General features: G+C 48.4%; 1 protein-coding gene across 3 annotated transcripts in view; it reads left to right on the top strand.

The window, feature by feature from the left end:
* The window catches only part of STAB2 (stabilin 2), a 137,278-nt gene extending 123,872 nt beyond the window's left edge, over positions 1-13,406 (top strand). For all 3 annotated transcript variants that reach the window (XM_023509399.1, XM_023509400.1, XM_023509398.1), the window contains 9 exons: positions 108-241; positions 1,845-2,010; positions 2,154-2,260; positions 4,634-4,753; positions 5,670-5,810; positions 7,894-8,004; positions 8,872-8,997; positions 10,037-10,141; positions 12,904-13,406. In XM_023509399.1, coding sequence (XP_023365167.1) covers positions 108-241; positions 1,845-2,010; positions 2,154-2,260; positions 4,634-4,753; positions 5,670-5,810; positions 7,894-8,004; positions 8,872-8,997; positions 10,037-10,141; positions 12,904-12,954 — 1,061 coding nt within the window. In that variant the 3' untranslated portion in view covers positions 12,955-13,406. The remainder of the gene's footprint in view (positions 1-107; positions 242-1,844; positions 2,011-2,153; positions 2,261-4,633; positions 4,754-5,669; positions 5,811-7,893; positions 8,005-8,871; positions 8,998-10,036; positions 10,142-12,903) is intronic.
* Positions 13,407-14,082: the final 676 nt, after the last annotated feature.

Genomic DNA, 14,082 nt, shown 5'->3' with positions numbered 1-14,082 from the left:
TCCAAAGACACCCTGGGGTACAGCTGGCCTTCTACCTTGAAAGTCCTTTGCTGGAAACACTGCCACCAGGTGGGCTGAACTGGGCGATTCCTTTCCTTCCTCTCTAGATGCCACTGTAGGAGTGTTCCATCTACGCTCCCCACTGGGCCAGTACAAGCTGACCTTTGACAAAGCCAGGGAGGCCTGTGCCAAGGAAGCTGCAACCGTAGCAACATACAACCAGCTCTCCTATGCCCAGAAGGTGGGTTCCCAGCTAGCAGACACTGTCAGGCAGAGTCTGCAGGGGAGGAATTCAGCCTCTTCCTAAGTTAAGGAAGACATGGACTGTTGCCTTCTTGGAGAGGAGTTCAGGAAGCTCCTGGAGCAGTAATAACAACCATCATGTCCATTTATCAGGCATCTACTATATGCCAGGCACCGTGCAGGGTGCTTTGTTGACATTACTATTCATCCTTTCAACATCCCTGCAGGTAGGTGTCACTATTCCCATTTTACAGATAGGGGAAAAGAAGCTCAGAAAGGTCTTAACCTTTACTTCTAAAGTGCCTGATATCGCCCAGCTGAGAGGTGGCAGATCCAGCATTCAAATGTAGCCCTGACTCCACAAATCTATTCTCAGTCATGACACTCAACTGCCAAGGCAGAGACAGAGGCGCAAGGCACATGTCTCGCAGCTGGAAACCAGAAAGAGATCACTAACCACTAGCCTTGATAAGATTTCTCTACACCCACAAAGGAGCCAAGTTGCTCTGGACTCACGGGAGCTCTCTGTGGCTGCTGTGACTGTGAAGGGAGTGAATGGGAATCACAAAAGCTCAGAGCCACAGCAGGAAGGCAGTGGAGCTCTCTGCTCAGGGCTGCTCCCTTAGCCTCTAAAACCAGAAGCCCTGCCATTTGGAAAAGCCAGTGCCTTGGAGTTCCAAACTGGTGATTTCTCACTGGGAGCAGAGGAGGTGAACGCCCACAGGGTATGATTTTAAGGCCCTTGCTCTGCTTCCCCATCACTCCTAAATCCATTTTTCTTCATACCTGATATTTCTTTACCAAGGAACAAAAACTTGACCTGGCATCTTAGAGGAGCTGAATCTCTGTTGTCCTGTTTGCTGGTTGTGTGACCTTGATCAAGCCACTGAAACCCCGTCCCACCTGGCATGTGTGTGTAAGGACTAACTGTAGTGTGCCACATAGAAGGGACTCAATTTTTAAGATTATTAAGAGATCTGGAGCAGACTGCCTGGGTTTGAATCCCAGCTCTGCTACTTGCTACCTATGTGGCTTTGAACAAGTTACTTGTTCTCTCAATTATATGATAAGAATTTTAAAAACTTCCCCCCCTAGAATTGAGGGGTAAAGGTATCGACATATGAAAAACTCTTGCCAGAGAACCTAGCCCAGAAAAGCCCTCAATAAATGTTACAATGATGATGGTGGTGACGACAATGATAATGGTGGTGACTATGATAATGATGGTGGTGATGATGATGTAATGATGAAGGTCATGATCATAATGATGATGACGGATTAGAGTTCTATCGACCCAGTGAGCAGATGGATTTGCACCTGGGGTAAATGACTGTTAGCAAGTCCTTTCTCAAGAGCACAGAGAATTGTGAAGAGTTCAGCCATCCTTAAGAAAGAAGGGGTACCACTGTCATTCACCCAGTGGCACAGTCAATAAAAATTCAATACCCGTCTACTATGTGCCGGACACAGGGGTCTCACCAGCAAGATGAGCCTGATTACGTGGAGCTTATGCTTTGATGAGGTAATCAGACATTAACCAAGTGATCCTACAGCAGATATGAAATTGCAACTGATCCCTGGCCATGTCTGTGTCTCTGCAGGCCAAGTACCACCTCTGTTCAGCAGGCTGGCTGGAGAGCGGGCGGGTTGCCTACCCTACCGCCTTTGCCTCCCAGAAGTGTGGGTCGGGTGTTGTTGGGATAGTGGACTATGGAATCAGAGCCAACAAGAGTGAAATGTGGGATGTCTTCTGCTATCGGATAAAAGGTAACTGCCCCAGCTCCCCTTCACGTTCTAGGCCGTGCGGCTACTGAGCAACCCACACCCTGGCAGCCACTTGCCAAGGGGGAGCCGGGGAGCCAGGCCCCAGCCTCACGGGGCGGGGGGACCCTGTGTGCTCTGCCCTCCAGATGTGAACTGCACCTGTAAAGTGGGCTATGTGGGAGACGGCTTCTCATGCAGTGGGAACCTGCTGCAGGTCCTGATGTCCTTCCCCTCACTCACAGACTTCCTGAAGGTCAGTGTCACGTCTGCTTGGTTTCTCCGTGGGCAGGGAGGGGCTGCCTCAAAGCAAATAATGGAGAGGGGGAATCCCTGAAAGAAGGTATAGGCCCTGTACCACCTTGCCTGCATGTGAAGCTTGGGTTTGCCACTCACTTACTACATGACTTTAAATGAGTTACTGTCCTTTCTGGGCCTCAGTTTCCTCATCTGTAAAATGGAGATGATGGTAGCAACACCTTCCTAGAGTCACTGTGATAATTAAATAACTGATTATCTGTGAAGCATTTAGACCTGTGGCCAGTGGATGGGAAATTCCATATTGATGTTAGCTGGTATTATTACCTCGGTCTGCATCTAAACAGTTTAAGGGTCTGATCTGCAGGGATAAGACACACTTTTCCCTCCGGAGCAGTGTGGGCACAGTACATCTACCCTAGTGATCACCCACCGAGCCAAAGCAACCTGGAGCCCAATTGCATTTCGCACTGCAAAAGTCACACCAATATTCGGCAAGTCATGTCCAGTAAAAAGAAACTTCCCTGTGGCAGAAGATTTGGTGTTGACTGATCAAAGAGCTAAGCTAATAATAATGACGACAAGGACAACAGCTAATATTTCTTGAGCATTCACTTTGTACAGAGCACTGCACTGAGCAAGGACATTTCCTCAGCCCACAGAATGTGAGCCCCAAAAGGGAAAGGACTTCCTCGGCCTTGATGAGGATTATCTCCAGGACACTTCAGACAGTAGTTGGCACAGGCTAGATGCCCAAGAAGTACTTGTTAGAAGGAATAAATTGTCATGCAACCTCATGAGGTTACTTCTTCTAATATTTCCTTTTTTTTGAGACAGAGTCTTACTTTGTTGCCCTCGGTATAGTGCAATCGCATCATAGCTCATAGCAACCTCAAACTCTAGGGCTCAAGTGACTCTCTTGCCTCAGCCTCCCTAGTAGCTGGGACTACAGGTGCCCACCACAATGCACAGCTATTTTTAGAGACAGGGTCTCGCTCTTGCTCAGGCTGTTTTTGAACCCATGAGCTCAGGCATTCCACCCACCTCGGCTTCCCAGAGTACTAGGATTACAAGCATGAGCCACTGGGTCCGGCCCTATATCTCCATTTTTTAGATGAAGGAACTGAGGCTTAGCAAGATCAAGGATATAGTCTAACACCCTAGAGCTGGACTCAAACCTAGCCTGCCTGGGGCCAGACTCCCCCTCATCCTTTACGGTGGGAACAGGGGCAGCCAGTGACTGGGCCACTGTGCCCAGCAGTACTGACAACCAGTGACCTCCCAAGGAGAGGGGAACTGGGCATGAGTATAGGGCTTGCAGGATCCACACAAGCGCTAGACCAAGGACCCCAAAATGGTGAGCCTTTGCCCAGAAACCAAAGGCATCAGTCTCACTGTTCTAAAACTCAGGGCCACCATTAATACTGAAGCTAAACATCCACACCAGTGGTTCTGCTGCACAGGAACTTGCCTTGCAACAGCATTCAGAAAAAGTCGGTGTCAGAACCGGACCCTTCAGCAAATCGCTTCCCTTCCCTGGACCTCAGCAGTGCTGCCCATGCAATGACTAAGTGACAGTGGGTGAAGCAACTTCCTGAATTCTGTTCAGTGACTATTTATTGAGCACTTACTGTGTGCTTGAGATATGTCAGTGAACAAAAAATTGGCAAACAAACAAGAAATAGAACAAACAAGTAAATAGTAGTGAATGCTAGAAGGTGACAGGTCCTATGGAAAAGCAAAAGTGGTCAGGGGTCAGGGGTCAGGGGTCAGGGTGAGCCATAGGAGATGGCCCAGGGTGCTGTTCTGAGTGATGAGGGGCAGCGTCAGGAGAAGGTGACATGTGAACGGAGTGTAAACACCAGGGGAGAATAAGCTGGGCAGACAGAGGGGAAGAACTTTCCAGGCAGAAGGAACACCAGGCAAAAGAGTGAGCCAGGTGAGTCTGAGAAACAGCAAGAAGCCAGGGGGCTGGACCAGAGTGGGCGAGAGAGGACAGCTGGGCACAGCTCAGAGAGCAACAGGCCCCGTTGAGCCTCACAGGCCACTAGGAAGACTTTCTTCCTCTGAGTGAAGCAGGACCCGTTCAGGGCTTTAGGAAGAGGAGACTCATGATTTGACCCAGGTTTCAATGGACCTCGCAGGCTGCCGTGTTGAGGATGGTCTGTGATGTGGCTGTGTCTTACACCACAGGATTCATTGAGGAAGGAAAAATCCTCCTAGAGCTCTCTGGAGGGGCAGTCAGAAGACAAAGCAAAGGAGCTACAGCTTGATCAGGGGCTGACAACAGGAACATCACTAGACGGGTGATGCCCTGCCAGTCCACGCACGCCAGGGCCAGCCCGTCTGATGACTTCCTTCCTCTCCCCAGGAGGTGCTGGCCTATTCCAACAGCTCAGCCAGAGGCCGGGCATTTCTGGATCACCTGACCGACCTGTCCATCCGCAGCACCCTCTTTGTGCCACAGAACAGTGGGCTGGGAGAAAATGAGGTGAGTCGGGTCCTGGGTGCCTGCACGTTAGAGTGTCTCTTGTTACTTATCACCACAATAATGCTGTGTAGCAAATCACCCCAATACTCAGTGGTTACACATTTATTTAGCCAACCCTCCTGTTAATTAGCTGTCACTTCTATCTTGCTGTTCTCCGGTCTGAGACCAGCTATTAAAGTGCTGGCTGGCCAGCTGTGGCTCTGTTCCACCGGGCTGTCATCCTCCAGCAGGCCAGCTGGAGCATGTTCTCAGAGTGCTAGTGGGGAGCGAGAGTGGCCAGAGTAAGCCCTGTCCTACCCAGTGTTTCTCAAGCTTCTGTGTGGTCACAGTTACTAACGTGTAACAGGTGACATGGCTGAGCCCAAAGTCAGGGTGGGAGGCACTCAGAGTTATATAGCAAAGGGTAAGGATATGGGGTGGAGGGGTGAGAACCAGCACTGATGCTGTCAGTCTGCCATGCCAACCTTCCTCACATCGTGCACACATGACATGAGGAATTGGTGGCATTTATTCAGTCCACCCACAAGATGGCTGACCTGTGGGCTCTGACAGCCCCACCCAGCCACCTGCTAAGAGGAGCAGCACTCCTACCCACCTGTTACCCATTCAAGACCATCTCTTCCCAGGATACCACTAAGAAACTCTACTTTAGACAATCCCAATTATTTAGTATAATCCCTAACTATAGGTGAGCCGCTGGCAAAGTCCCAACAACCAAAGCCTGAGAAAAACTTGCTATTCCCTATTCTTGACCTGGATACAGCAAAAGCCAAGGCCATGAGATGTGATCACTTTTCTCTGACATCCTTATCCTTAAAAAGATGAAAAATTGTCTTTCTTTTAGTAAGCAAAAAAGAAAAAGACAAAATATTGCTTGGCTTTGAAAGACCACTCTTGAATTCCTCCTTTCTCTCAGACCCTGTCCGGGCGGGACATTGAACACCACCTTGCCAATGTCAGCATGTTTTTTTACAACGACCTTGTCAATGGTACCACCCTGCACACTAGGCTGGGAAGCCAGCTGCTCATCACCTCCAGCCAGGACCCTCTTCATCTGGTATGAAAAGTCTCTGGGCCTACTGGGAGAACAAGAGATAACGGCTGAAAAGTTCTTGGCATACAGCAAGTGCCTCATAGATAGCAATTATTACAATATGAAAATAAAACTCTAAACCTGCAGATAGGGGGCAGTATTAACCACACAGTATAGCACACTGACAATTAGGCAAACCCTACCCCTTGGGAGAGAGACCTACCTCAGAAACTGGTGATGACAAGTGATAAAGGACATGACTTAATAGCTGTCTGATCTTCCCACCTGTGCTTCTACCCACTTGTCAGTCTATCCAGGAATTATCATGAGCTTTGAAGTGAAATGACCTTGGTGTGAGGTCCAAGTCTGCTACTTGCTAGGTGTAAGAATTTAGGCAAGTTACCCAACTTTCCTGTGTCTATCTGAAAAATGGGGATGATGTCGATGGTGTCAGTGGTGACGATGGCAGGGGAGTTGTTCATCATCACTGTTTTGTACCAGTAATGATGTCTTTCTACCCTCTTAGAAAGGTTTGCAGTGGGCCTGAGAATTAAACTGACATAAGGCAGATGCACAGGGGAAACGCAGACACACTGCATTTAATCTTCCATGTGCACAAAGGAGTCCTCAGATGGACAAGGAAGACCCAAAGAGGCAGTTAGGACCAAAAGCTTATATACTATATATCTTTAAATTAAAAAATGATAAATTTGTAGGGAAGTGACAAAACAAAGGTGTTTAGACTAAGGGCAGCAAATTATTAAACAGTGACCAGGAAATAGATGATGGAGACCAGTGGAAGTTAAGGATCATGGTAGTAGAGTGAGTTGCACAGGTCCATTTTGGCACCGACTCCTAGTCTCCAATGATAAGAATGTTCTTCTCTTCTGGAACACAGAGGGCACCTTTCTCATAAGAAATTGTATGCCTGGCTCGGTGCCCCATACCTCAGTTAGTAGGGCATCCACCGAGGCTGGCGGGTTCGAGCCTGGCCTGGGCCTGCTAAACGACAATGACAACTGCAATCAAAAAAAATAGCCAGGTGTCATGGTGGGCACCTGTAGTCCCAGCTACTTGGGAGGCTGAGGCAGGAGAATCACTTAAGCCCAAGAGTTAGAGGTTGCTGTGAGCTGTGATGCTATAGCACTCTACTGAGGGCAACAGCTTGAGACTCTATCTCAAAAAAAAAAAAAAAAAAATGTATGCCTACTTTTAGGTAGAAAGGAGGAAGGGAAAGAGCCCCCCCTGCATCTTCTGTTTCTCAGATGCCTTTGGCTCAAAATAATTAATATGCCAAAATGGCATATTTGGGGTTGCATGTTCTGAACCCCTTCAGTGATGATGGTGTAACAATGATGGTGGTGATGATGTAATCATTATGCTGATGATACTGATGGTGATGGTGCTGGTGGTGGTATATTAATGATGACAGTGCCAGCAGCAGTGACAACCATGATGTCTAAATCACAGCCTTTGGGGACTCCATGATTCAAGGTTCATGGCATGCAGAGAATGATGCTGACATGTAGCAAGTGCTAAATGAGTGTTGTTTTTTGAATTTTTAACCAATAAGGAATATTTATTATGGAGGAGCCATAGTTTAGACTCGCACTCCTCAGACCTACATGCGCATTGGATCACTGGGAGATCTGTTGAAATGCAGACTGTGATTCCTCAGGCGGGGTGTGGGGCTTCAGCTTCTGCCCACACAACAAGCCAGAGGATCACACTGGGAGTTGACCACTTAAACAATCCCTTTTCTAAAATTGTGGTGTGACGTTCAGAGCAGAGGCTCTGGAGACCAGATCACGGGAGACCACCAGGCTGGTCTTGGACAAGCCATTGTCCTGATCACTTGTGTGTCAGACAAAATGGGTGGGACAGGACTCCCAAGGTTCTCTATAGTGCTTAGATCAGCCAATTGTCCCTTACAAGGACAACTAACATGTTCTGGGCTGTCCAGATGATAAGCAGCCATCCCAGGCTGCCTATCAGTGAAGACAGGCCTGAAGCCTGGGCCCTGGGGAGGTGAACAACTATCCACAGAGCACGGGGAGAAAAAGCCAGATGGCCAGAGACCCTTGTCGCCTTCTTCTCATTTCCCTAGAAGGAGACCAGGTTCGTTGATGGAAGAGCCATCCTGCAGTGGGACATCTTTGCCTCCAATGGAATCATTCATGTAATTTCCAGGCCTTTAAAAGCACCCCCTGTCCCAGTGGTGAGTATCCAGGGTACCTGGGAAGGGGCCAGGAGGAGACTGGTGTCCATCCCCAAAAGGCAAAGTGTTGCCGGGAGCCCTGTCCACTGCCTCCTTCCTCTGGGGCCTGGAGGAACCTCCCACATCCAAGGCAGCCGGCTCTGGGATGCCCAGCCCTGCTCAGCCCCACTCCCAGACATTTGGAGCACAGCTCTTGTCACCATTGGGATCTGAAAGGGGAAGGATGGGCTGGTAGAGGGACCACTGGGGGGCCAGGGTGATAAATCCTAAACTCTGGCTCGGGCCCTCCACTTCGTAGTGTCTCTGGGCCCCAGTGTTCTCATCTGTAAAATGGAGCTCATATTACCTCCCTCCCTGAGGTTTGGAAAAGACTATAAGTTAATAAGAAAATACTTAGAACAGTCCCTGGCATAAAGCACATGGTATTAGATTAGAAGTTGATTGTTGTTGTTGTTGTTAGTATTCTTTTTCCCCAAATCAGGAGGGAGGATAGAGCTGCTGGGTTGCTGGAAAGTTCCATAGCATAGTGGTTAAGCTCCAAAGGCCAACTAGGTTCAAAGCCCACTTTTCCCACTAATTGGCTGTGTGATATTGGGAAAGTTCTGAACCTCTCTGTGCTCCAATTCTCCCAAATAAAAATAGGAACTATAACAACTGTCCCTATCTCTTTGAGTTATCATTAACACTTAAGTGGGTTATTTCAAGGAAGGCACTTAGAAGAGACCCTGACAGCAGTAAGGGCCATGTAAATGTTTGTGTATCGCTATTTTTCTCCCACTGGCTCCCAGATCTCTCAGACCAGGAGGTGTGCCTCTTTGGGGGGAATCGCCAGTTTTAAGAGTCAGCCCTTTCCCTTTCTATGTTCAGACTTCGACCCACACCAGCCTGACGATAGGGATGGGCTTTGTCGTCACCCTGGCAATTGGAGTCATTGCTTACTCTGTTTATTACTTTCGGCGAAACCAGACACCAATTCGTTTCCAGCATTTTGAGGTAAGAGAGAGAAAAACAGGACCATGATGATGGGGTTCCCTCCAAAATCCAGCCCCTGATCTAGCTACTCCAAGTCACTGTCTGGTTCAAGGACCTCCCCCGGGAGTTGGCACTTGGCACAGCAGCAGGGGCAGCCGCCGCCACACCCACCCTTCCTGCCTCCTGAGTGGGGTCTCTGCCTCTGGGAGGAGCAGCAGTGGCAGCTCCCAGCCCCTCTCATGACTGAGGATTTGGAGACGCGGGTGAGGGGCTGCCAAAAGCCCAGACGTCAAGCCTCTGTGCCGAGGGTTTCCCCTGGGAGGCGTATTCACCTGGGAGGCTCCCTAAGACAGGTGTCCACCATGATTTTTCTCGAGTTAAGGGACAGGGTTGAGCATCTGCACAGCTTGAGGCTTAATACTGAAGCCAGTGGAACTCATTCCTCTCTTTGTAAACTACTGAGTCCCCATCTGGGTCAGTGGCAGCTCTTGGCCAGCCAGGCAGTGACCCTGGGAACCAGGCTGGGCGGCAGCACAGCCCCCGAGCATCCTTCCACATACTCTGTCCTCCCTGCCCACCTTCTCCTGCTGCTCCTCACAACACGCCAGGAAAGGCTGTGCAGCGCCCCCAAACAGCAGCTCAAGCCCTCTAACGGATAACTTGTGTATTTCTAAGCTCCAGGGGCAAAGCTCAAAAACACCATTTTAGCAAAAGTATACATGCTTCATGATTCCCCGTCTATTAAGTTCAAGAACAAGCAACACCCCAACACCCACCCCAGGATGATAGGAGTCAGACCGGCGGTTACCCTGGGTGGCAGGGGGCACTGGCAGACAAAGGGCACCAGAGCTCTTCCTCAGGGGTGGTCACACCTGGGTAGATGGGCTCCAGATGTCACTGAGCTGTCCCTCAAGGTTGGTGCATTTTATTACATGCAAGTCGTGTCTCCACAACTGTTAAAGAGAAAAGACAGCAGAGGGTAGCCAGCTGTCACCTCTGCCACCTTGAACAAGACACTCCTGCCTTGGTCATCAGCCCTTACACTCGTCTTTCCAAACAGTCGGAAGAGGACATTACAGCTCTTGACAAGCCTGAGACTATCTCGAACCTCATGTATGAGAGCACCACCTCAGCTCCCCCAGAACCTTCCTATCACCCTTTTGTGGTGAGTTTGCCATCTTATCTAAGAACGCATTCAGTTGGGGTACAGGGCGATGATGTCTTTCAGCAAATTTCCAGGGAGGGCTTTGCACCCAGAAAAGCTCACTTCTAGAACACGTCTCAAGCAACAAGCCTAGACGCCAGCTTTGCAAGCTGGCTGGAGTCGATGTGGTGTCCAGGGTTCCTGGGCTCTTTGGGGTAGACAGTGGAATCCTTGAGCAGTTAGGGATAGGGGAGGACCAGAGGGTGCCCTACCTCAATCTCGTGACCCACTGAGATGTCACAATGAAAGGCTGCCTTGGACTGAATTCTGCCAGAGACGTGTAGAAGGGAGCAGGTGTAAAGCAAGACATAAGGCCATGAACATGTTTTCCTTTAGTCACTCTTTAAATTTAGACCACCTGGCATTGCCACCCAAGACTTTTCTGTCTGTCGTCAGAGCCACGTCTTCCTTTTGGAGCTCCATTTCTATGGTGGTGGCTATGTAGCTAGGGATGAATGTCCGGCTCTGGTCCTCCACGAAGGGACCATTTCTCTTTAGGGTTAGTGATCGTTGAGCTTACATGGGTCCTTCTAGGGGGAAACAGCGGTTCACGCCTGTAATCCCAGCACTCTAGAAGGCCGAGGTGGCTGGATTCCCTGAGCTCAAGAGGTCAAGACCAGCCAGAGCAAGAGCAAGATATCTCTGCTAAAAATAGAAAAACTAGCCGGGCGTTGTGGTGGGCACCTGTAGTCCCAGCTACTCAAAGGCTGAGTCCAGGGGATTGCTTGAGCCCAAGAGTTTGAGGTTGCTCAAACTGTCCAATGCTACAGTACTCTACCCAGGGCACAGAATGAAACTCTGTCTCAAAAAAAAAAAAAAACCTTTAAAAAAAAAAGTGCTAGATGGGGCCTCCGCTGACTTCAACCCAGAAGTATCCCCTTAGCAGGGCACCCCATTCACACTGAATGGGCAGGGGATGTATACATGCCACCTGCACTTTATTACTAATTCTGGGTTGAAAAACTAGGGATAGAACTTAATTTTTCCTTTTATGTAGCAATCAAAAAAATGGCCAGCCAGTATGCTAAGTGTTTGTTTACCTCTCAGACTGAGCTGACACCATTCTTCAGGTCTAAGGAAACACTTCAATCCTGGCTTGTGTGGGTCTACAACCCTCCTAGAATATCAGCTGGAGGCAGATAACTGCTGTAATTGTTTAGCAGGCATGCACGTATTCCCCCAAGACTGTATTACAGTTACTCAATTTTTGTAAGTTGGCACTAAAACACTACAAACATTTTCTTATACCACGTTTAAACTTCTACAGTGCCACAGATATTATTATTTTTCTGAAGTCAACCAAACATTGCCAAAACATTTTCTTGCACTGTGTTTAAGCTTATATAGTGCAATGGACATTATTATTTTTCTTAAGTCAACCAAAGGTAAATACTTGTGGTTCTTTTTTTTTTTTTTTGAGACCGAGCCTCAAGCTCTCCCCCTGGGTAGAGTGCCGTGGCATCACAGCTCACACCAACCTCCAACTCCTGGGCTCAAGCGAGTCTCCTGTCTCAGCCTCCCAAGTAGCTGGGACCACAGGCACCCGCCACAACGCCCAGCTATTTTTTGGTTGCAGCCGTCATTGTTGTTTGGCGGGTCCGGGCTGGATTCGAACCCGCCACCTTAGGTGTACATGGCTGGCGCCTTAGCCACTTGAGCCACAGGCGCCGAGCCAATATCTGTGGTTCTTCCTGCCTGGGATAGCAAATTTAATATATATACAATAGAGTGAAAAATAACCAGATTACAAATGAGATTTTGCCTTTTCCCTAACCATATAAAAGTTTCCAGTCTACATTTCAAGGGTAAGTTCAGCCAAGTTGCATTTACTTCAAGGAGTTTATTTCTGTAAGCTGTAATGTTGAGATCAACTTTGTTAAAAAGCAGCAGGGAGAATGTATACATCCTCTTCAAAGCACCCCATGCCTACCCAACCATCTGTCCCCTTCTGAGGCTCCATTAGCACCATGCACAAAAGATTCACCTGAGGCAGGTGAGGGAGTAACCAATGAACAGGAGTCAGCCAAACTTTCTGTTCAGGCCAGGTAGCCAAAATAAGTATTCTGGTAACAAGAATCCTAAGCCCAGGGTCCCAGTGACGAGGTTCATCTGTGTACCTTTTGCACTTACTTATACAATATTTGTAGCCACTGCAGACACCTTCAGCATCACTAGTTTCACCTATGAGAAACCATTTCTAGCAGCCGTGATGCTAATTCACAAAGCCTCGGTGGTGGTCAGAGCTGAAGGAGCAGAAGGCTTCCGACCATGCTATCTCAGACGCACAAGAGCCACTCCCATTCAGGTTGAATTTTCCACCTGAAAGGAGTTTTTAGAATACAATTTCACTACCTTTTGTGGAGGGCTTATACCTTGGTAAACGTAGTGCTTTGTTTAATCCTCAAACCTCCCTTCATTGTTAGGACCCTTTGTAGATAAGGAAACTACAGCAGAATTGGGAGGATTTGTCCAGGTCTACCCCACTTCCAGAGACTGAAGTCCCCCTCACCCTGAGACCAGGTGGCCCTACCCACCGGACCATCCCACCTCCAACACGAGGCAGCAGCATAAAAGATGAGTGAACGCACCCACCTCATGCATGTTCACAGGGCACTCAGGGAGAATCATGTTTTAGGCCTTGACCAGGGGTCACAGAAGTGTTCACCTTAGGAGTCAACAAGCCCTGCGCCCTGCTGGGCATCTCACCGCCCTCTCTCTTCCAGGACTCTGATGAACAGCAGCTCGAGGGCAGCGACCCGTTGGGGGCATTGTGAGACCCAGGACATGAGAAGTCAACCATCACCCACTGTATTCTGGGCCCATGGAGCCTCTTCACACCGGCTGTCTGCTGTGAATTCCCAGCACCAGCAGCCTTTGGGAATCTCAGGTCCTTTGACATTTTAAAGTATGAAGCACTCAAAAGCCATACCTCATCTCTTGGTTAATCTGGGAGTTTTATTTCTGCGGGTGGAGGGCCATGTTACTACGTCCATGCAGGGGGACTTCTCCCTCCTCTGACCCTCCACTGTTCTCCCTTTACCCCTCAGATGGCCTCTGGCCACACTCTGCCCCACCCTGTGGCCAACTGTGACCTTGTCTTACTTTCCTGTTAGATTGTAAGCTCCCAGAGACAGAGCTGGCCTTGCTCATGTTTGTATCTCAGTCCCTAACCCAGTGCCTGGCACGTGGAGTGTGCTCAATAAATGTTTATGGAATAGAAATAAAATCAATGGAACAAATCTAATATTTGGGGACTTCACCCAAATAGGAGAGGTTGACTTTGAAGGCAGAATTCACTCGTTTACGAGGGCTAATTAGGGCCTTTTCCATTTGTCATCATCAGCCTACAAATTCTTCTTTCTTAATTCACTTTTGTGTGCTTGCATATTTACTCTAAGAAGACATGATAGCCACAGACAGATGCCACTGCAGACCCACTACGATGACTGTATTTAAAAAAAAAAGACAATAACATGCATTAAAGGAGACATGGGGGAAACAGAAGCCTCAGATATTGCTGGTGGGAACGTGAAATGGTGCAGCTGCTGCAGGAGATAGTCTGGCAGTTTCTCAGAAAGTTAAACTTAGAGTTACCCCAGGACCCGGGAATCCCACTCATAGATATATATTTAAGAGAAATGAAAACATATTCACCAAAAACATAGCCATGAAGGTTCAGAGCAGCATTATTTATGATAGCTGAGAATGGAAACAACCCAAATGCCCATCAACTGATGAATACTAACTGGCATTCCACACAGGAGAATATCATTCAGCCCTAAAAATATTCAAGTAGTGATATATGCACTAACTTGGATGAACCTTGGAAACATTATGTGAGATGAAAAAGCCAGTCACAAAGGCCTATGGATTACGTGATTCCATTTATACGAAATGTCTAG

The sequence above is a fragment of the Otolemur garnettii genome, unplaced genomic scaffold (assembly GCF_000181295.1).
Source record: "Otolemur garnettii isolate 467f Iridium unplaced genomic scaffold, OtoGar3 scaffold00007, whole genome shotgun sequence".
Taxonomy (NCBI): domain Eukaryota; kingdom Metazoa; phylum Chordata; class Mammalia; order Primates; family Galagidae; genus Otolemur; species Otolemur garnettii.
Note: the sequence above shows the minus strand (reverse complement) of the source record. Positions and strands in the feature narration are given on the sequence as shown.